The following is a 20,855-nucleotide window of genomic DNA, read 5'->3' as shown; positions in this document are numbered from 1 at the left end:
GCCAGGCGTGGTGGCCTTTAATCCCAGCACTCAGGAGGCAGAGGCAGGCGGATTTCTGAGTTTGAGGCCAGCCTGGTCTACAAAGTGAGTTCCAGGACAGCCAGGGCTACACAGAGAAACCCTGTCTTGAAAAAAAAAAAAAAAACAAAAAACAAAAACAAAACAAAATTTGCTAGGAGGCAGTTAAAATGAAATGCCTAGAATCTTTTAAAACTGTGGCTTTGCTTAAAATTACAGATCTCAAGTTATAGCAGAGTAAATTGAATTTAAGAAGAAATTTATAAAGTTGGTATAGGGCAAGCACTGAGCCACATATCCTTAATCCTTAAGCGAAGCTTACCAAGTGAATGGGTCAGGTCGTGAAGGACTTCACACTGCTTCCTGAAATAATTGGATTTTATCTTGTAGCCCTTTGTCAAGGGAAAGCAGAGAAAACAACTTGATTTTCAGAAGATTACTGTGTAGGTAGTATTGCTGAGGGTAGGAGGGAGAAGGAACTGGAAAGAAGGGTGGGTTTTCTGTTTCTGCTGTCTCAGAAAGACAACCAAGAATGGGGATGGAGAGGAAGTGAGAGAGGAAGGTGTGGAGTCAGCCATACTCTGAGTAAGCTAGCCAGAGGATGCTGAAGCCAGTCCTCCTCACAGACCGATCTGAACTCTGGAGATGACTTACAAGCATGTTAGGTAAATAAAGAGAAACAGATCTAAGAGATGAATTTAGTTGTAGGCATATCCCCTTGGGTTGGCTTGTCTGAAGTAATTACAGATTAAAAACAGAAGGAGAAAAAGTGGTGCTCTTGTGTAATTGTTGCCCTCAGGAGGCTCGGGGCCAGGTTCTGAATTTAATATTGTTGTTTAAAGCTTTCCACTATAAAGAATCCCTAATCATTTTGTTTGCAATTAGCCTATTTTAAGAAATTAAAGTTTAGGGGCTGGAGAAATAGCTCAGTGGTTAGGAGCAGCTGTTGCTCTTGCAGAGGATCCGAATTTGGTTCTCAGACCTACAAGGTAGCTTACAAACATCTACAACTTTAGTTCCAAGGGATCCAGCACTCTTTTCTGACATCTGCAGGCACCAGGCAGATCCATACATGCAGGCAAAACATTCATATACATAATATAAAATTACAGTCTAAAAAGAGACTATAGTCTAACACAGCGGTTCTCAACCTTCCTAATGCTGCAACCCTTCAGTACAGTTCTGGGCGCTGGTGTGTGGGCATGCCTACATATGGCACACCCGCCTGGAGATGCGGAGCAGTGTCTCAGTTCCTAAGGCCATCTAAAATATGTGTTCTTCAGTGGCCTTAGGGGACCCCTGTGAAAGGGCCATCAACCCCCACGTTGAGAATTGCTGGTCTAAGGTAATCACTCTTCTATAACTTTCTTTACTATAATAGTTACTTTAAACAAAGCACATACTCTTTTAAAAAAAAAAAAACAAAAAAAACCTTTGGTTCATTCCCATTTTTATTTGTATAGCTTTACAGAGAAATTTCTTTTCAAATAGTTTTTTTTAATGAGGGATTTTCTTCATTTACATTTCCAATGCTATCCCAAAAGTCCCCCATACCCTCCCACCCACTCCCACTTCTTGGCCCTGACGTTCCCCTGTACTAAAGTTTGCAAGACCAAGGGGCCTCTTTTTTTAAGAATGTTGGAACAGAACTTCCTATACTATTGAAAATGAAGAAGTTTTAAAAATCTTCCCTTAGATACTAACAGGAAAGACAAACACATGATTACCATGGAGAGAGCCTGCAAAGAAAAGCCTAGTTCCCTCCCTCTGAAGTTAAGTGCTTAACCATGTATTTATTATGTTTGTGCTCAATACCTCAAAGTTGTCGGAGTCAGTGAAGCCTATGAGGACGCTGCCAATTGTCTGTGGCTGTTAACTAACTCCAAGCCTTGTGCGAACTGTAAGTCTCCAATACAGAAGAACGAGGGCTGCAATCACATGCAGTGTGCCAAGGTAAGAGGCTGACACACATTTCCATGCTTTGTCATTAGAGTCTTCATTGAGTTTGTACTACAAAACAAGATGGTATTCTGCTAATAAATCCATCCACTAAATAAATAACTCAGTTCTTTACGACATTTAAAACTTACAATACAAAAAGAGATCCACCTAGCTGAAACCTTCAAGGGGTTGAAAGGAAGTCTGTGTTCTCCTGATTTCATTGTAGAAAAAGAAGCTACTTACATTTTTAACAATCTTGGAATAAGATTAACAATGCTATATTAATCCATGCCTCTATTTCAGTGTTTTGTTTGGAAACTACTAATACTCTCATTTTTTCCTTTATTAGAAAGACCATCTAGGTTTTTAAGTAATGTTTTAAAATATTAAGACAATATAATTTTTCTTATTTAGAAAGTGAAAGAAATTAAAATATTTAAGACTAATAAAATATATTAACATTACTCTAACAATACTTGATTTTTTTTTCACCTTGAGCCAGTGCTCATTGAATTATAACTTGCAAAAGAATGGAAGTTACAGAATTATCTTACAAGTTTATATTATAGTAAATTTAATGTAAAGAAATGGACTTCTTGAGACAGCAGAGGATCCCTGAGGGGCAGAAGGAAAAGGCCTACTGTTGGTTTCTGAGAAAATTACCCAATTTTAGTTCATTAAACTGAACTAAAACTGGACAAAATGATTTTCTCTAAATATGGTCTCATCTCCAATTTCCTGTTTAGTTTTGTTCTTAGAAAATGTGATGTAGATTCCCTAAATGTACACAGAAGTATACATTGACCATCAACGATCAATAGCTGACTATTGGGGTAGACGCCAGTATTACTTTTCTGTCCTTCGCAGCACAGTAGTAAGTACTTGATAAATACAGATTGCTGGAAGGATATTTTCATGAATTAATCAGACTGATGATACAAAGGTACCACATTAATCAGATGTTTCTTGAGAGTCTCTGGGGTTTAAAACAAACATTTATTTACAAGATCTGTAAATGTAAGAATCTTATTTTGTATACTCTTTTAATTGATCAAATCAAAAATACAAACTGAGTAGTTTATAAAGCCATGGTAGTGCATGGTTTTAATCCCAGCATTTGGGAGGCAGAGGCAGGTCATCTATGAGACCAGCCTGGTCTACATAGCAAGCTCTAGACCAGTTAGAGTTACACAGTGAGGCTGTCTCGAAAGAGAAAGAAAATAAAACTAAACGGTTGTTTTCTTATTCGGACTTAGTAAACTTACCTAGATGATAGATAACCCTCATGCACACAGCTGAATCCATGCCCAGTGTGAACAACTTCATAATCTGCCTGGGCTGTTGATGGTTCCGTGTGGATTATAATAGATAGTTTGCATTGTCTGAAATCCAATGTGTTTGGTTTTTAAAAGAATGACATGTTTGTTCATCTAAAAATAAACTAATTTATTTTTAAGAACACTCTTTCATTTCCCCCTCGAAATGTTGTCTTTCTGCATCCAGGAAAACTTAATTCAGATGATCATGTGGTAAATCAAAGCAAGTTTAATTAGGAAAACATTGAAAAACAAAGTTATCAGGGGAGGTAGCCTTGCAAGATAATATGCCATGAAAGCTCAATACTTGAAGCACTGTGTATGGTACTGGCATGTGAATACACACAGTGTGAACAGACTAGAAAGCAAGCCTAGGAAATAGATGCATACAATGGGAGTTAATGTGGGGTGATGTCAGTGTATAACCAGATATATAACCAGTGGGGCAACATGAAGTGGTCAGTGCATGGTGTTGTGATAAGTAGACAGCTCTAAAGTTGAGTTTATATTAGAGAAGATAAACCCAAGATTTAAATGTTTGAAAATAAATAAATGAACCAGCACCAGAAGTATTGATAGAAGAAGATACCAGAAGAGTGTAGAATTAGAAGATCTTTTTGAACCCATAAGTATAAAAAGATGAACTTTCATTTGTAATTGTGTAATTGTCTTCTAATTATGGTCTACTTAATGAGTAAAATTTTAGTTAATATATGGAGATATCTGCATATGTTTCCTTTTAAAGTGCAAGTATGACTTTTGCTGGATCTGCCTAGAAGAATGGAAAAAACATAGTTCTTCCACTGGAGGTTACTACAGATGCACTCGCTATGAAGTCATCCAGCATGTGGAGGAGCAATCCAAGGAGATGACAGTGGAGGTAACGCCTGCCTAACTGTGTATTCCAGGCCACTGTGGGAGGGATTGACATGTCTTCATCTTGATGAAGTTGAATATACTTTAGAGTGCCCTTTAAGCAAAAAAAAAAAAAAAAAAAAAAAAAAGCTAAAAATTGGGAGCTATTTTTTTTCTTTTGATGAAAATATGAAAAAATCCAATTCCAGCCTGCCTTTGTAAAGATTTAAAACCATTTTTAGTATAATATCAGCATTACAATATATTATGGTATACTTGTGTCTTTTTTTTTTTTCCCAGTCAGGCCCAAGGAGAGAATGTTTCTTTTTTTTTTTAAATTAGCTTATTAATTTTACATGTGTGGTTGTTTTGCCTGAATATATGTCCGTGCACATGTGTATGCCTGCCAGGTGCTCAGAGATCAGGAGACAGTGTTGGATCACTTAAGACTCTAAGCTGTAGTTGTGAGCTGCCATGTGGGTGCTGGGAGTTGAACCCAGGTCCTCTGGAAAAGCAGGCAGTGCTCTTAACCACTGAGCCATCTCTCCAGCCCCCTCAGTTGTCGTACTTTGCTTGTCTGTTAAACCTAGATCGTTTTTTTAAGTTTTTTTTATTTTTTATTTTATGCATGGGTGGTTTGCCTGCATGTGTATCAATATATACATAGTGTCCGTGGTCAGGGCATGGGAGGTCCTGACGGTGTAGTTACAGGTGGCTGTGAACCACCATATGTGTCCTGAGAATCAAACACGAGTCCTCTGGAAGAACAGCCAATGACCTTAATCACTGAGCCAGCTCTTCCATCTCTCTCCATTGTGGTGGCTATGAAGTCTCAAAAAAGTTCCACCTGACTCTACCTTGGTGAGGATGCTCCTCTAGGAGTGCCAACAGGCCCCAACTTTCTGGGCTCTGTGATGATGGCTGGGAAATAGAACAAGAGATCTATGGTGTCCATTTCCATGAAGATAGATCTATAATAATGGCCTCACTTAACCCATCACCTCCTCATAGGCCCTGACTCCAAATGCAAGTCACATTTTGGATTTGTCCTTCAATGTGAATTTTGAAGAGATACAAATCTATCTGTAGCTGTAAGCCATGCAATCAAAATTGAAGATGTAGTCGGGAGTTCATTATTTTATCACAGAGAATACAGACAGACAACTTTAAAATGTATTGGTCATTATATTCTAGCAACAAAATAATAAATATATCTGCATGCATTGCTACCCAATATTAGTGAAACATTAATCCCTCTCAAACCAATTTTAAGAGTAGCTTTAATAAAAGTCATTATGTATTTTTGTTTCCTAGGCTGAGAAGAAACATAAACGGTTTCAGGAACTTGACAGATTTATGCACTATTATACAAGATATAAAAACCATGAGCATAGTTATCAGGTATGTCCCAAATCATTACAAATGAGATAAAATACTATGTTAAGAATAAAGAGGCTGGGTGCAGGTGGATCTCTGTGAGTTCAAGGCCAGCCTGGACTGCAGAGTGAGTTCCAGGACAACCAGTACTACACAGAGAGACCCAACCTCAAAAAAATAAAAAAATAAAATAAAGATTATTTAAATTATTTATTTCTGTTCCTTTAGTTAGAACAACGCCTTCTTAAAACAGCCAAAGAAAAGATGGAGCAGTTGAGTAGAGCTCTCAAAGAAAGTAAGTTTTAAAGTGTGTGTGTGTGTGTGTGTGTGTGTGTTTTCACACATCTGCTAAGTAAATTCAGTGGTAGAGGGCAGTAGTGTCCTAAAAAGGACAGTAGCCCTGTGAGCTGCTTCTGGCATTGTCCCAAGCCCTGGGGACATGTTGGCATGTGATTAGCATCTGTGAAACTTCTCCTAATGCAGCCTTTGCTGTTAGCAGACAAACCACACTGTCATTTTCCTTCCTCTGTGCCCCTACTGGTCTCTAGTCCTGGCAAAATGAATGGGTCCCTAAAGAGCTTCCAAGAGGGGCAGGGCATGCCCAGAGCTGCTTCAGACATCAGAGAAGAGTTTGGGAGGACTGAGCTCCAGAAGCAAAGCCATGGGAGGGCCTAATTTGTGAGCTCCAAATTAGAGGTTAGAGGTTAAAGAAATAATTCCTAAATACAGACAGAGTGTTGATGATCACTGGGCACAATATCCACCTCAACTACACAGAACATAATCTCGGTTTGCTTATTTTTGAAGAGCTCATAATTTATATGTTAAAAACACATTTCAAACATAAAAGTGATCTGTTATGTTTGTCTCAGTTCATAAAATAATTTGCTCTCATACTCTTTTTTTATGAAAATAGTTTTCTAATAAAACAGTACAAAAGTTAAATAAATTAGAGTGGAGGCACCACTACTGGCCACGTGTTCCTATTAATTATTATTCTGTAGACTGTAGGGGTTATATGACCCTGCTGTACTAATATAAACTCAGGAGACGTCCACAGTGAGGCTAGAAGAAAACTCTCAGATGTGTAGTTCCCCATGTTTAGAACTGTGTCTGACATACAGTAAATATTCAGTAAGTGCAAATTATTGCTTTTATTCATATTAGATGTTCCAAGCAGCATAGTAAAGCTGAAAATTAAGAGATGTAACAATTGAAAAGCAAAACAATCTGCTGCTTACACGTCTCAACGTGTATGATAGTGAAAGGCAACGGGTGGTCCTATCCCTCTGCATTTATAGCCTACTACAGAGACTACTAGAGACATAGTACATGCAGCTATACTAAGGTGCTCTATGTCTGTGTGTGCAGCCATATGTAGTACCTTCATAAAGGTATGAATTTGATTTTCAGCAGTACTTCAATTTGGATCTACAGCTTAATGTCTTTTTATTTGCAGTTTAGAAATAAAGTGTTATGCGACTTGGAGCTATCTTATTAAGACAGTTTCTTCTCTCTTCCTCCTTATTCTTCTTTCGTTCTTTTTTTCTCCATGATGGTTTTAGCATCAGTTAACCAGCTGTTCCTCAGCATTTGCTATCTGGTTTGTTTTTTACAGTATTGCTTTTGCAGGGGAGTAATTATAATTAGATTTCTTTTCAAGCAAGCTACGTAGCAGAGACATTTTATACAAGTTCTTGTTTCATGTATGAGTGTGTATCTAGATTTTTAGTTTAGTCAAAGTATGTATCTGCAAACACATACACTGTCCCAAATGTCTTTGTAGCTGAAGGAGGCTGTCCAGATACCACTTTCATCGAAGATGCAGTGCGTGTTCTTCTAAAAACTCGGCGCATCCTCAAGTGTTCTTATCCATACGGATTTTTCTTAGAACCCAAAAGCACAAAGAAAGAAATTTTTGAACTAATGCAAGTAAGATGCCATTTTAAATTGTTTTAACTTTAAGTATGAGTAGTAAAACAGTTTTGTTTTTATTTTTAAATGGCTTTAAATAAAGAAAAATTACCCTTAATGAACTAAAATTTTCTTTGAGCTTAAATTTGTCAGCATGAGTTTAAATGACTTTTGAGCTGTGCAACATTTCTATAGCATTAGTTTATTTCAAACTGGTTAAATGTGACCTATTTCTTATTATATTAAAATGGCAGCTTTATCTTCAGAGATGAAACAAACTATATTGTATATTTGAATAGAAAGTTTACCTTTTCCATTTTATTTCAAAAGTATAATTCAGAAAGTTACATATTTAAAACAAAAAGCCCTAAGTCAGTCACTAGCCTCACCAGCCTCACAGTATCACTCCCTAGTTGGAAGCCATGACAATTCCCTCCCTGCTGATTCTCATTTTACACTTTTAAGCTGCCCTCTCCTGATTTATGTTCTACATTTCTTTCAAGGTCATGGTAGTCTTGCCTTGTCCTAGAGTCCTTCAGCATTTATACACAGGCTGCATCACCGCAGCTGTGCACTGGCTTGTGCAGTGACCTGAGTGTACCCTACTGTTTTGTTTTGTTTTCCACGAATACAATAACAAATTCCTTCTAAGTGGTGACTAACCCACTACTGGGTGATTTGTACCCACTGCCTCCTTGTCAGTGTCATCAGAGGAATGTTGTCTTCTTGCATTTTATGATGACGTAAGCTACCATCTTTTCATAACCTGAAAAACAAAGAAAATAATAAGCATGGCAAGTAGAAAATTATTTCAAAATTTAATTTCTGACCTCAAAAGAATTTGACTTGACTGAGAAACCAGTATGCGTTGTATCTGTATACTAACCCATTCAGCTTGTAACTCTTGTTTCTCCTTCTTTCTTTAGACAGACCTGGAAATGGTCACTGAAGACCTTGCCCAGAAAGTCAATAGGCCTTATCTTCGTACACCTCGGCACAAGATCATCAGGGCAGCATGCCTCGTGCAGCAGAAAAGGCAAGAGTTCCTGGCATCTGTCGCTCGTGGTGTTGCTCCTGCAGACTCACCGGATGCTCCCAGGCGCAGGTAAAACTTGGGCACTGCAGAAACCTCACTGGCTTGAGCCTCCAGTGGCAGGACTTTTTTTTTTTATTTAGCTAGCATTCATCTTCTCAGAAGTTTCTTACACCTACAATATGGATAGCTGATAAAAGGTGTTAAATCCTTTCTGATGATTTTTCCTTTCAGAATGATTATTTGTCTGTCACTGTGTAACTCTCCAGACTAAATTAGAATAGGTTGCCTTTCACATACCAGGATTCGTAATCCAAAGAATTCTGACATATGTCATTTCAAGTTTAATTATGTAGTGACTTGGCAGTGATACCAATAAACACCTCTAGGACATAGAATTTGGTAACTTGCCAACTTGCTGTGTTCATATTTGTATTTTGATATTATGAAATTATGAGGAAATGCGAAGTCTGCTGTTTGTAAGGCTACTTAAGCGATCTGAATTCATCCCCTGAATCATTGGCTTGCTTATTTTTTCATACATTATAATTTTACCGCTTCTACCACAATCAATTGAAGCATTTTTCTTATGTTTATAACACTAATTGTGTCTTTGTTTTTACATAAATATATCTGGTAAATATCTTTTATACTTATGAAATTAAAATGAAAGCAGTCAGGCCGGGTGGTGGTGGCGCACGCCTTTAATCCTAGCACTCGGGAGGCAGAGGCAGGCGGATTTCTGAGTTCCAGGCCAGCCTGGTCTACAAAGTGAGTTCCAGGACAGCCAGGGCTACACAGAGAAACCCTGTCTCAATAAAAAGAAAAAAAAAAAGCAGTCAGAACACTTTCATGCATCACAGTTATTTTTATTTTCTCCATCATTTTTTACAAGTATAAAGCAACTTAGAATTCAAAAATATACTGGAAGTCATTATTACTTTAATAGTTGGATCTTTGGGTCTGTGGAGTATAGTGTGGGTATCCTGTACTTTATGGCTAACACCCACTTCTAAGTGAGTTCATATCATGTGTTTCCTTTTGGGTCATTGTTATCCCACTCAGGATGATATTCTCAAATTCTATTCATTTGCCTGCAAAATCCATGATGTGTCGTTTTTAATAGTTGAAGAGTATTTCATTGTGTAGATGTCCACATTCAAGTTTCTGGCTATTGCGCATAAAGCTGCTATGAACATAGTTGAGTAAGAGTCTTTGTGGGATGGTGGTTCATCTTTGCGGGATCTGCCCAGGACTGCTATAGCTAGGGCAGTGAGCAAGATGGAAAGTGAATAAGTAAAATTTTAAAAAATGGATGAATATGAATATGGCATGTTACTAGTAGATAAGCATTAAAGGGACTATCCAAAGGGTAAGGGTCTGGTTGTATACTTGCAGTACTGATAATGAATCAAACAGTATGTCTAATTTCTTTGTAGCTTTGCCGGTGGAACATGGGATTGGGAATATTTAGGATTTGCTTCACCTGAGGTAATTGTGTTTCTGGGGCTTGGGGGTTATCTTCCTGGTTTTTCTTCATGCAATCCTGCTTGCACCTGTACCCTGACCTGTGGTAAATCCTCTGAGGTGAATGATGCTCGCTCTGCCCTTTGTAGCAACATTGCCTCTGTACACCCTGCATGCAACAATCTCTTACAGTGCATTCCCTGCTCACTGCTAGTAATTACTAAAGAGAGCTTAGTCAGATTCACAGCAGGAAGTTTTGGAACATGTCTTCTAGTTTGTTAATAGAGATTTAAATTCTATTTACTAGAAATGTGTAGTTGTAATGTTCTATTAGTCTAAACGCATTAAAAATCTAAGTGAAGACTTTGTTGCCGTTACTGCCACAACCTGAGGTGAATTTCTTGTCATTGTTTCCCAAGGTGGAAAGCCTCACAGGAGTGATGTCTGTGTGGAGATGTTTCTTACTTTCTGCTGCCCTTAAGACTTACCAGACTGTTCCAGTTGATATTGATAAACCTTTCTCTTGGGGGAGAGGGGCACATCAGGAGGGATGAGGGTTCAGACAGGATTTCTCTAGAGCCCTGGCTGTCCTGGAACTCCCTCTGCAAACAAGGCTGGCCTCTAACCTAGAGACCTGTCTGCCTGCCGCCTGAGTGCTCAGAATATGTGCCACCACAGCTGGCTGATAAACCATTTTAAACTATGAAAACTGAGGAGCAGTGGCTGTGCTGAGGGAGATGACACCTAGGAACACCCTCACTCTCGCTGCTCTTCTCTCATATTTAATTTGCCATGGCCACTGTTGGATCTGAATTTAAAATAGTTTTAACAATTATTTTAATTTCTGTTTGCTTTGTGTTTTATAAAATGTCATTTGATATCCTTTAATTATTATAAAGAGGACGACAAATGGTGAAGCTCTTGCTGATCTTTGTTACCCATTTGTTTTTTGAAACTGAAAAACCATGAAAGTAATTACTATCCAGAAATGCCTGTGGCTTGTTTAAATTAGATGCTGTCTCGTCTCAGCTGCTGAGGATACTGCCAATCACCTGGAGGCTTTTTTAATTTAGGTATATGCAAGCAATCGTGACAGGAGTTTGTGCTTTAAGAATTTAAGTCAATTAAAAATACTTAAGCTGTAAAAATATTTAATATGTAATAAATAATAGTATATTTATTATAAATTCTTTTTAAATAAATCAGTCTCCTTTTTTAAAATAAATTTTATTTATATGAGTACACTGTAGCTGTCTTCAGACACACCAGAATAGGGCATCAGATCCCATTCATTATAGATGGTTGTGGTTGCTGGGAATTGAACGCAGGACCTCTGGAATAGTAGTCAGTGCTCTTAACCACTGAGCCATCTCTCCAGCCCATAAATTAATTCTTTATAAAACAAATTATTCTTTAATTTACTGATCCTAAGATTGTTATTTTGGTATCATATCATTACGGTTTGGGGGATGTGGACATTTTCCACCTTAAAAGATAAGCTTTATTCACTAAATTGTTAACACAATTTAGCAAAGAATAAAACCTTTCTCTGATCACAGTTGTTTAAGTATCATCTTGCAGTTTTTGACTTAGAGTCCTGACATCTTTGAGCTTCCTAGCTAATATAACTCGTGTGTGTGTGTGTATCTTTAATATTTTTTTACAGTCTAATCATTATCCCCCTCCCAGTCTGCCCTCATCCCATTCCTTATCCCATTCCTCCTCCCCCCGTCTCCAAGAGGATGTCCCAACTCCCCACCCCTCCAGGCCTCCCAACTTCCTGGGGCCTCAAGTCTCTCCAGGGTTAGGCACATCTTCTCTCACTGAGCCCAGACCAGGCAGTTCTCTGCTGTACATGTGTCTGGGGCTTCAGAACATCTAGTGTATGCTGCCTGGTTGGTGGCTCAGTGTCTGAGATATCTCTTAGTTGAGACTACTAGTCTTCCCAAGGGGCCGCCCTCCTCAGCTTCTTCCATCCTTCCCCTAATTCAACCACAGAGATCCCAACTCAGTCCATTGGTTGGGTGTAAATATCTACATCTGTCTCAGTCATCTGCTTGTTGGGTTTCTTGGAGGACAGCCATTCTAGGCTCCTGTCTGGGAGCACACCATAGCATTAGTAATAATGACAGGCCTTGAAACCTCCCCTTGAGATGGATCCCCAGTTGAGCTGGTCACTGAACCTCCTTTCCCTCAGTCTCTTCTCCATTTTTGTCCCTGCTGTTCTTTTAGACAGTAACAATTCTGGATCAGAGCTTTTGACTGTGGGATGGCAACACCGTCTCTCCACTTGATGCTCTGCCTTTCTACTGGAGATGGACTCTACAAGTTCCCTCTCCCCACTGTTGGGCATTTCATCTAAGGTCCCTCCCTTCAAGTCCTGAAGGGCTCTCGCCTCCCAGCTCTCACCACACCCCCCAGGTTGCATATTTCCATTCTTTCTGCTGGCCCTCAAGGCTTCTCTCTGCCCCCACCCCCATACCTGATCATATTCCCCTCTTCCCCTCCCTGTCCCTTTTCCCACCCAGGTCCCTCCTTCCCTCTGCTTCCCACGATTACTTTCTTCTCCCTCCCAAGTGGGATTGAAGCATCTTCACTTGGGCCCTTCGATTTGTTAACCTTCTTGAGTTCTGTAGACTGTATCTTGGGTATTCTGTACCTTTTTTGGCTAATATTCACTTATTAGTGAGTACAAACTATGCATGTTCTTTTGGGTCTGAGTTACCTCACTCAGGATGATATTTTCTAGTTCCATCCATTTGCCTACAAAACTCATGATGTCCTCCTTCTTAATAGCTGAGTAGTACTCCATTGTGTAAATGAGCCACATTTTCTGTATCCATTCTTCCATTGTGGGACATCTGGGTTGTTTCCAGCTTCTAGCTATCACAGACAAGGCCACTATGAACATAGTGGAGCTTGTGCCTCTGTAGTATGATGGAGCATCTTTTGGGTATAGCTGGGTCTTCAGGTAGATCTATTTCTAGCTTTTTGAGATACCTCCAGATTTATTTCCAGGGTGGTTGTACCAGTTTGCAATCCCACCAGCAATGGAGGAGTGTTCCTCTTTCTCCACATCCTCGCCAGCATCTGCTGTCACCAGAGTTTTTGATCTTAGCCATTCTGATTGGTGTAAGGTGGAATCTCAGGGTTGTTTTGATTTGCATTTCCCTGATCACTAGGACTTTGAACATTTCTTTAAGTGCTTCTTGGCCATTCGAGATTCCTCTCTTGTGAATTCTCTGTTTAGCTCTATACCTCCATTTTTTTTTATTGGTTTGCTTCGGGTATTTTGGAGGTTAGCTTCTTGAGTTCTTTATATATTTTGGATATTAGCCTTCTATCGGATGTGGGGTTAGTGAAGATATTTTTCCTAATCTGTAGGTTGCCAATTTGTCTCTTTAAACTGATTGGTAGAATCTGTAGCAGGCATGAACAAGTGTTTATGTTGCTTTAAAAGGGCTGAGCCTAATGCAAAGAGAATAAATCTTGAAGCAAAGCACCTCCTAGCATTCCATGTGACCTCAAAGGATTTCTCTTGTCCTTTTCATCTTCTCTTGACCTTATTGTTCTCACACCATCTGAAGCATCCTGTCCCTTCACGTGCTTACTTGAAAATCTGAGGAGTCCGTGGCAGTTTTCAGACAATTTTTTGATAAAATACATTGTTAGTGTGTTGCACCCTGTCAGAATGCCACTCAGGGTTTTCTGTGGGAATAGTTAGAAATAGAGCAAGTTTCCTTTCTCAAATTGCAAATGCTGTCCATCTGTCCGTCCATCCATCCATCCATCCATCCACCCATCCATCCATCCTAACTTAACCTATCTGTGTGGCTGGAAATTGAACCCAGCCTAACCCCAACCCACCCTAATCCTGCCCCTGGCCCTGAACTTTGCCCCTGGCCCTGGCCCTGGCCCTGGCCCTGGCCCTGGCCCTGGCCCTGGCCCTGGCATTCTGTTAATCAATAGAAACTTATGTTCTCAGAATTACTGCACTGCTCGGGTCTTGTAGAAGTTAAGCATGTTCGCCTTACAAAGGAGCCTTGCAGTGAGGTAGATCCCCCTTTTGTCTCTGTCTAAGAAATGTGGTGTGTGCACTAATCCTGTGATAACACAAGCATTCTCAAGCATCTGTCTCCAGGAAAGAGGAAATGATGCCACAGCTCAGGGGAGATGTTAAGGGACCTGTGTGACCCAGCAGGGCACTTCACTCGCTGACTTGTATCTAAACACAGATGGATGCTGAAGTCTAAAGACATTTAGGAATGGGCTGGAGCTGGAGCTCAGTGGCAGAGTGTGTCTGCCCAGGGCCAGGGTTAGGGGCAGGAGCAGGGTTAGGATCAGGGGCAAGGGCAGGGCCAGGGGCAGGGGCAGGGGCAGGGTTAGGATTAGGGTGGGTTAGGGTTAGGCTGGGTTCCATTTCCAGCCACACAGATAGGTTAAGTTAGGATGGATAGATGGATGGGTGGATGGCCGGCCGGCTGGACAGATGGACAGACAGACAGGCAAGATTAGATTGATAAAGATAGATTGATTTGGCCAGATTAATAAAGTGTGGAAATTCTATAATTTATAACCTGACTTCTCTTAGTTCTAGTACTTTCACCATAAATAACTGGGATCATCATAAGCCCGAGGCTCTTCATGTTTAGCCCTGGGAGTTTCAACAATGATTCTCAAAAGTCTGCTGCCATACATCCTGGCTTCTCTTTGACTCTCACTTCCTGTTACTGAAATCTGTAGCAGATACTCTCAAATTATAGCCTTTGGTAGTAACAAACATAAACGATCACCACAAATGTAAATCAAACATACACAGACCTGTTTTAGTCTGTCTCCTTCCAAATGCTAAGTTGTAAATACTCCCTGAGTTGCAGTACAGCTGGCCACTGGCTGAGAAGGGAAACTCAGTAGTGCATTTGAAAGCCGTGTGTAGTGTGCTTCTCTTTCAGCAATTGACTTTTGAGTTGATATATCATCATCACAAAGGCAGCTCAGTTTTCTGGCAGGTACATATCAGTGTGGATGTCATCTGGGTTTTCTGCCATTGTTTCTGCTTCTGTTCCCCCTTCCTGTTCCACCCCACCCGTACTTCTTTAAAAACTAGACACCCCCCCACCCCACCCCCACCCCCGAGAGAGCCTAGCCTAACACCTGTAGGAGGATGGTTGTGGTATCAATGTAATTTTACATAACAAGACCATGGAAATAGCAGTTATGTCTAGTTCTGGAGCTTACAGTTAGCCCTAGTAGAAGCACCTGTGACCACTAGAAATTTTGATTTTGCTTTCTTCCTTTATTTTCTTTGCTTGGCTAAATTTGAAGTTTCCTTTTCTAAAGCAAGTGCTTTTATACTATGCATATAAAATCACACTTTTTTTTTCTCCTAAAGAAAGTGTGTTTTAGTTTTAGTTGCATTTTTACAATTTGCATGCTCTCCTGTATTTTATAACCTTTGGTTTATGCAGGAATATGCTGAATTTCAGTATCGGAGGAGACACAGACAGCAGCGCCGTCGAGGAGATGTGCATAGCCTGCTCAGTAACCCTACAGACCTGGATGAACCAAGCGAAAGCACTTTCGGTGAGCTCCCGGGACAGTGGATGCCATTTTGTCTCTTAATCTCTTGAGTTTATTTTTAAAACTAGTAGTTGTCAGTGTTTGTGAGTTTGCAGTTTGGGTTCAGCATAGATGTAGAGATGCCTCTATTGTCTAAGGATAAAGAAAACCAGGAAGTTAATGACTAAAGCCAGAGTGTCCTGCTACATAACGTAATCAAGGCACAAACCGTCTTTATCTTCAGTTCGCTTATTTTAAAGTCAGTATCAAAGTAGGTAATGACATAAAGCACTGTGAATGCTCAGAAAGTGGAAGCTCTTAAAACCATTATGGCATGCTTGGAACATTTTCTCTGCATTTAAAAACCAGGTAAGGGGCATCCTACCAGATTAAAATGCAATAAGTAAAAGATTCTTGTGCACAGGTGATTGGGGCCTCAGCTTTCCCAGAACCAGTCTTAAAAACAGAACTATTTTAATTATTTGACTTGTAACTGTTAAATGTTTCATTAAACACGCCTAGACTGTAATATCAGGATCAGTTGGCCTGTAGATTGGTTCTTGAGGCTATTATAGTTCCAGAACTCTTTAAATTTATGAAATCTGAAGACACAAACACTGAAATTCATTGTGACTTGGGAAAAGGGTGTGGGCAGTAGATCCTGAATTACTGAGATGATCACACTGGATATCTGTTACTGCTCCCATCACACAGTCCTGGGGACAAATGCAGGAGATGCAGTGGGTGTGGGTATGAAGATGAGCTTTCCTGGGAGCTGAGAAAGCCTACCAGTGTATAGATGTGTGGAGACAACAACTCAATTGTCTGTGGTGCCAATTGTTTTTAACAGATCTCCCAGAGGGGGGCAGCGGCCGCAGGCCTGGTGCATCTGTGGTCAGCTCTGCATCGATGAGTGTGCTGCACAGCTCTTCCCTGCGGGACTACAGCCCTGCCAGTCGCTCTGCAAACCAGGACTCTCTTCAGGTAGTCTCGCTGGCGGCTGGGCACCATGCCATGCCTTCGCTTCTCTGTCTAGTGGTTTCTTTTGCTGGTTTCCTTTTTCTTCTTTCTGTGGTAGAAGTTTTGTTTCAGTGGTCAATAGGGTACAAAGGGGTTCTTGTACTTCAGATTTATAAGGTAAGGAGAAAATTGTAAGATTTAAATATATAAAATAACTTGTAAAATTAGAAGTGGTGTTATTATCTGATTTTAAAAAGATGGGTAAATGTGATTGGGTTAAATAATTTCTCCTTTAGTCACATTTTAAAGTGGTGTGATTTTCTCTCACCTCAGGCTCTGAGTTCCTTGGATGAAGATGATCCCAACATACTGCTTGCCATCCAGTTGTCACTGCAAGAGTCTGGGCTGGACATGGATGAGGAAACTAGAGACTTCCTTAGTAACGAGGCATCCCTAGGAGCCATAGGCACATCTTTACCTTCCCGACTGGACTCTGTGCCCCGCAGCACTGAGAGTCCTCGGGCTGCGCTGAGCAGCTCGGAGCTGCTGGAGCTTGGTGACAGTCTCATGAGACTAGGAGCAGACAGTGACCCATTTTCAACTGACACTTTGAGTTCACGCCCTCTCAGTGAGACAAGAAGTGATTTCTGTCCCTCTTCCAGTGACCTTGACTCAGCTGGCCAGGACCCCAGTGCCAATGACAATCTTCTTGGCAATATTATGGCTTGGTTTCATGACATGAACCCGCAGAGTATTGCCCTGATTCCTCCAGCAGCAACCACAGAAATTAGTGCTGAGCCTCAGCTTCCTTGTATAAGAGATGGGTCTGAAGGTGTGAGGGACATGGAACTGGTGCCACCAGAAGACTCAGTGTCCAAAGATACTGGTGTTCATGAGGGTGAAAGAGCCCAGATGGAAGAAAATCCTCTGGAAGAGAATATTCTGGCCAGGGAAGCGTTGTCTCAAGCTGGTGACAGTAGTAACGAGGCAGTGGGCACGGGGGACAGGCCAGATGCTGCCAGTCAAACCCCTCAGACCTCAAGCGACTGGCTCGAGCAAGTACATTCAGTATGAACTGCATACATTTGCTCTCTGGGTGAATCACAGTACAGGGGTCTGGGAGGTGGCATATGCTTTAGAGAAACTCGAATGCACTTAATTTGAACTCGGTTATGAACCACTGATGTTAGGATTGAATGCAATGGAGTTCCCTTCACATGATAACTGCAGTGCCGACTTTAACCTTACAGGGAATTTCTTTTGTGTCTATCCCCCTTTTTAGTGACAAAAAGGAGCAGGAGAAAACACAATGGAATAAATGGGTTGCCATCCACATTCTGAGCGAACACAGCGCTCTGTCTAGCCTGGAGTCGGCAGTACTTAAGTTGACCTTTTAAATCAAAAGCTTACTCTTTAATCCTTAGATAGCTTCCTCTTTTTTATAGAAGTGAAGAGTTTTCTTCATTGTAGAAGTTGGGCCAGACAGTTCTGCTCTCGTGTCCTCAGTGTCCTCTCCTCTCCAGGGGCCTCCTTCCCTCCTGTTGTCCAAGCAGTTTGAGCTGAGGCGTCCGTGCTGCGTCTACCACAGTGAGCGGTTTCCTTTCACATCATCAAAGATTCCTTCTCATGTCTCTTCACAGTCCAATTGTGCCAAACTCTGACTCGTGCGCTGACGGACAGGCAGGGAGGTGTGCTGCAGGGCAGCTGTCAGCGGGCTCGGGAGTCAACGGTGCCACTCGGTAGCAGTGACTGTCCAGAAATTAATGGGCTTTTGTTGCCATGGAGACTGCATTTAAATAAATGTAGCCTGTAGCTTAAGTAAACTAAAGCTAATGCTGCTGTTAAAACAGTTTATTTTAATATTAAAATACAGTTGATTAGCAACAGCGGTGCTGTATTTAAGAGACACTTTATTGGAAGTGCAATCATAGTTCTTTGTTTTCACAGTTTTACAGTGCATTCTAATTACTAACGGGTGCAATTACTTTTAATGGTGTTTTATAACATAGAAAAACTGGAGTTTTCATGAGTTACAGTAAATCCCACAGTTATTAGCAAATTCAATACAACATCCTACGCAACATGTTACCGTGCCTTTGCCTAACCTAAATGGATAGATGCCAGTTAAGTAAGTCAGTAATTCCAATCTCAATGTCTTTTCTGAAGTAACTATGCTATGAATTGCAAAGACCTCCATGAAACCACCCATGGCCTTGCCTTTACAGTAACTATGACAACTAAGTGTTCAATTGGTTTGCCTAGATAGCAAATGCTGCTGTGTTTGTTCTCTTGCGCAATACTCATTTGCTGTTTGATCACTGTTTAGTATTGAAAACTCAACCTCCTAGTTATCAGTGTCCTGCTGTGAAGAAATCCTGGTCTTAGTTGTAATTACGATGCAATGGTCCAGTGTGTAATTAAACTAGAGTAAACTGTTGCAATGACTCTTGTACTTACATTACTGAAGCTAGCATAACATAAGCAACATAGATACAAGGGGCACTCCTGGAGTGCTTTGCCACATTGTCACCAGAAACCAAAATCTCTCTACTGTGTACAGGGAGGTCCTAGGCCAAGTGAACGATTGTCCTTATTATTGATATCCACGATTATCATTTGTCATTACCTCTTTTTCAAATTTTGCTTTTGAAATATTCATGTACTTTGATTTCATATGGCCAAGAAGACATTGTACTTGAGTATTTAATTGGTAATTGTTCATAGATATCAAGAGTCCTAATGGTTTTTTTTTTCTTCCAGTTACCACAACATTGGTATGAATCCCTATTAAAGTTAGTGGGGGGAAATGTTAACTTTGTCAACAGTGTATTACTGTATATTAAACTGAAATAGTCCATTAAAGGATTTTTTATTTGGATTAAAAATAGGAACAACATAACATTTCTAGAGCAAGCTGTAACTTTTCCAGTAGAAAGCACTTGCATCCCTAGAGGCATCTTGCACATCCAGTGGATAGGAGGGGTGCCTGTGGAGGGGGTGTATGGAGAGAAGGGGTGCCTGTGGAGATCCGTGAGTGCTGGACTTCCTGTTCCCTTACCTTGTGCAGTGCCAGTTATGATGTGCTGGGTTCCTGCGTGGGAAAAACTATGGTTATCCAGTTTGTATTTCCTTGGTAAATATTTTAAAACTAACACAGTCATTGACTTTCCAATTCAATAATAAAGTTTGGCAAAGCCTATTTTGTAAACAAGTTAATTTTATAATGTAAAAAAAAAATTAATCTAACCTTGACTTGTTATTTGCACTTTCATAGTCTATACTTGATACATTCCCACTTTATATACAGTAGGATTCTACAGACCTGTAGATGTTTGGTCAAATGAATGCTGTTAATATGTAAAATTCTTTAATTAAACATTTATTACTTAAACTATTTCCATTTTTGTCTCATTAAATTATAAACTTCATTTAAAACTAATTAGAAAGCAAATCTTGCTTTATATTAAATACCCTCCAATATGACAGTATTAATTTGGTTCTATTATGTAATTGAATAGTGCCTCATATTTTTACAATAGCCCACTTGCTGAAAATTGTATACCCAAGAGGTAAATTTGATTTCACTATGACAATGTATTAAAATTATGAAATTTGATAAATCTGTCATTTGATGACAAGTGTATTAAAATTGTGAATTTAGTGCTCATTTTCATTTCTATCAGTTTATGAGGAAAATGTGATGATTTCCTTGGAATCCAGCAGAGAAACAGTGATAGAACTTGAAGATCTGTTTTGTGAAATTGGGAGGAAGAAATGTATGCCATATGAATAAAATGTCGTGCTTCACACCACCTCATTCTCTGCCTTCTGGTGAGCACAGCCCTCGGCAGCCCACCTCAGTGCGCACACATCCAGGTCACCACCGAGTCCCTTAGCATCCTGCCGCCGCCGTCTTATCTATGCCCGTCATCCTGTGGCTCGGAAACAACTTGAGCGTCTGTCCGCCTGCTGAGTCCTTCCTTCAGTGTGAGGTGCAGCCTCTGGTCTCCTCTTCCTTCTCATATTAATCCTAGATTTCCTTTTACCTGGCCCTTCAGGAATTAGAGCCTGACACTTAATAAGTGCAGTCGTTTTAAAACAATTAGTCTTTCTCCATAGAGTGAAACCTTGAAACATTAAACTGAGGTGGGACCTGGGATGGAGGGGGGAGGGGCTGACCTAGGGCAGGGCTGTTCCTGTGGGACTCTGAGAGTCTCATCTCAGCCAGGTCTGTAACTGTTGGATCTTCTCTTTAGCCTGTTGCCTTGTCAGTTCCTGTAACCTCCTCAGAGCCAGTGGCTGATGTTTCTAGAGAGACAGCAGCGGCTCTCACCTAGACATATCATTTTAGGAGCAGGCCGTTTTCTGCTTTGTTTCCTTTTCCTCGGTATTGGAGATTGAGCCCTGTAACAGTA

The 20,855-nt window shown here is 40.4% G+C and overlaps 1 protein-coding gene across 4 annotated transcripts in view; it reads left to right on the top strand.

Annotated features, from left to right (window-relative positions):
* Nucleotides 1-20,252, top strand: part of Ankib1 (ankyrin repeat and IBR domain containing 1) — a 102,366-nt gene extending 82,114 nt beyond the window's left edge. For 3 of the 4 annotated variants that reach the window (XM_021162019.3, XM_085836401.1, XM_029477841.2), the window contains exons 11-20: nucleotides 1,841-1,971; nucleotides 4,021-4,155; nucleotides 5,445-5,531; nucleotides 5,736-5,802; nucleotides 7,294-7,439; nucleotides 8,348-8,526; nucleotides 9,894-9,945; nucleotides 15,390-15,504; nucleotides 16,331-16,464; nucleotides 16,774-20,252. In XM_021162019.3, coding sequence (XP_021017678.1) covers nucleotides 1,841-1,971; nucleotides 4,021-4,155; nucleotides 5,445-5,531; nucleotides 5,736-5,802; nucleotides 7,294-7,439; nucleotides 8,348-8,526; nucleotides 9,894-9,945; nucleotides 15,390-15,504; nucleotides 16,331-16,464; nucleotides 16,774-17,514 — 1,787 coding nt within the window. In that variant the 3' untranslated portion in view covers nucleotides 17,515-20,252. The remainder of the gene's footprint in view (nucleotides 1-1,840; nucleotides 1,972-4,020; nucleotides 4,156-5,444; nucleotides 5,532-5,735; nucleotides 5,803-7,293; nucleotides 7,440-8,347; nucleotides 8,527-9,893; nucleotides 9,946-15,389; nucleotides 15,505-16,330; nucleotides 16,465-16,773) is intronic. The other variant, XM_021162020.3, reaches the window with a different exon arrangement.
* Nucleotides 20,253-20,855: the final 603 nt, after the last annotated feature.

The sequence above is a fragment of the Mus caroli genome, unplaced genomic scaffold (genome assembly GCF_978045245.1).
Source record: "Mus caroli unplaced genomic scaffold, Mus_caroli_1 scaffold_4, whole genome shotgun sequence".
Taxonomy (NCBI): domain Eukaryota; kingdom Metazoa; phylum Chordata; class Mammalia; order Rodentia; family Muridae; genus Mus; species Mus caroli.
Note: the sequence above shows the minus strand (reverse complement) of the source record. Positions and strands in the feature narration are given on the sequence as shown.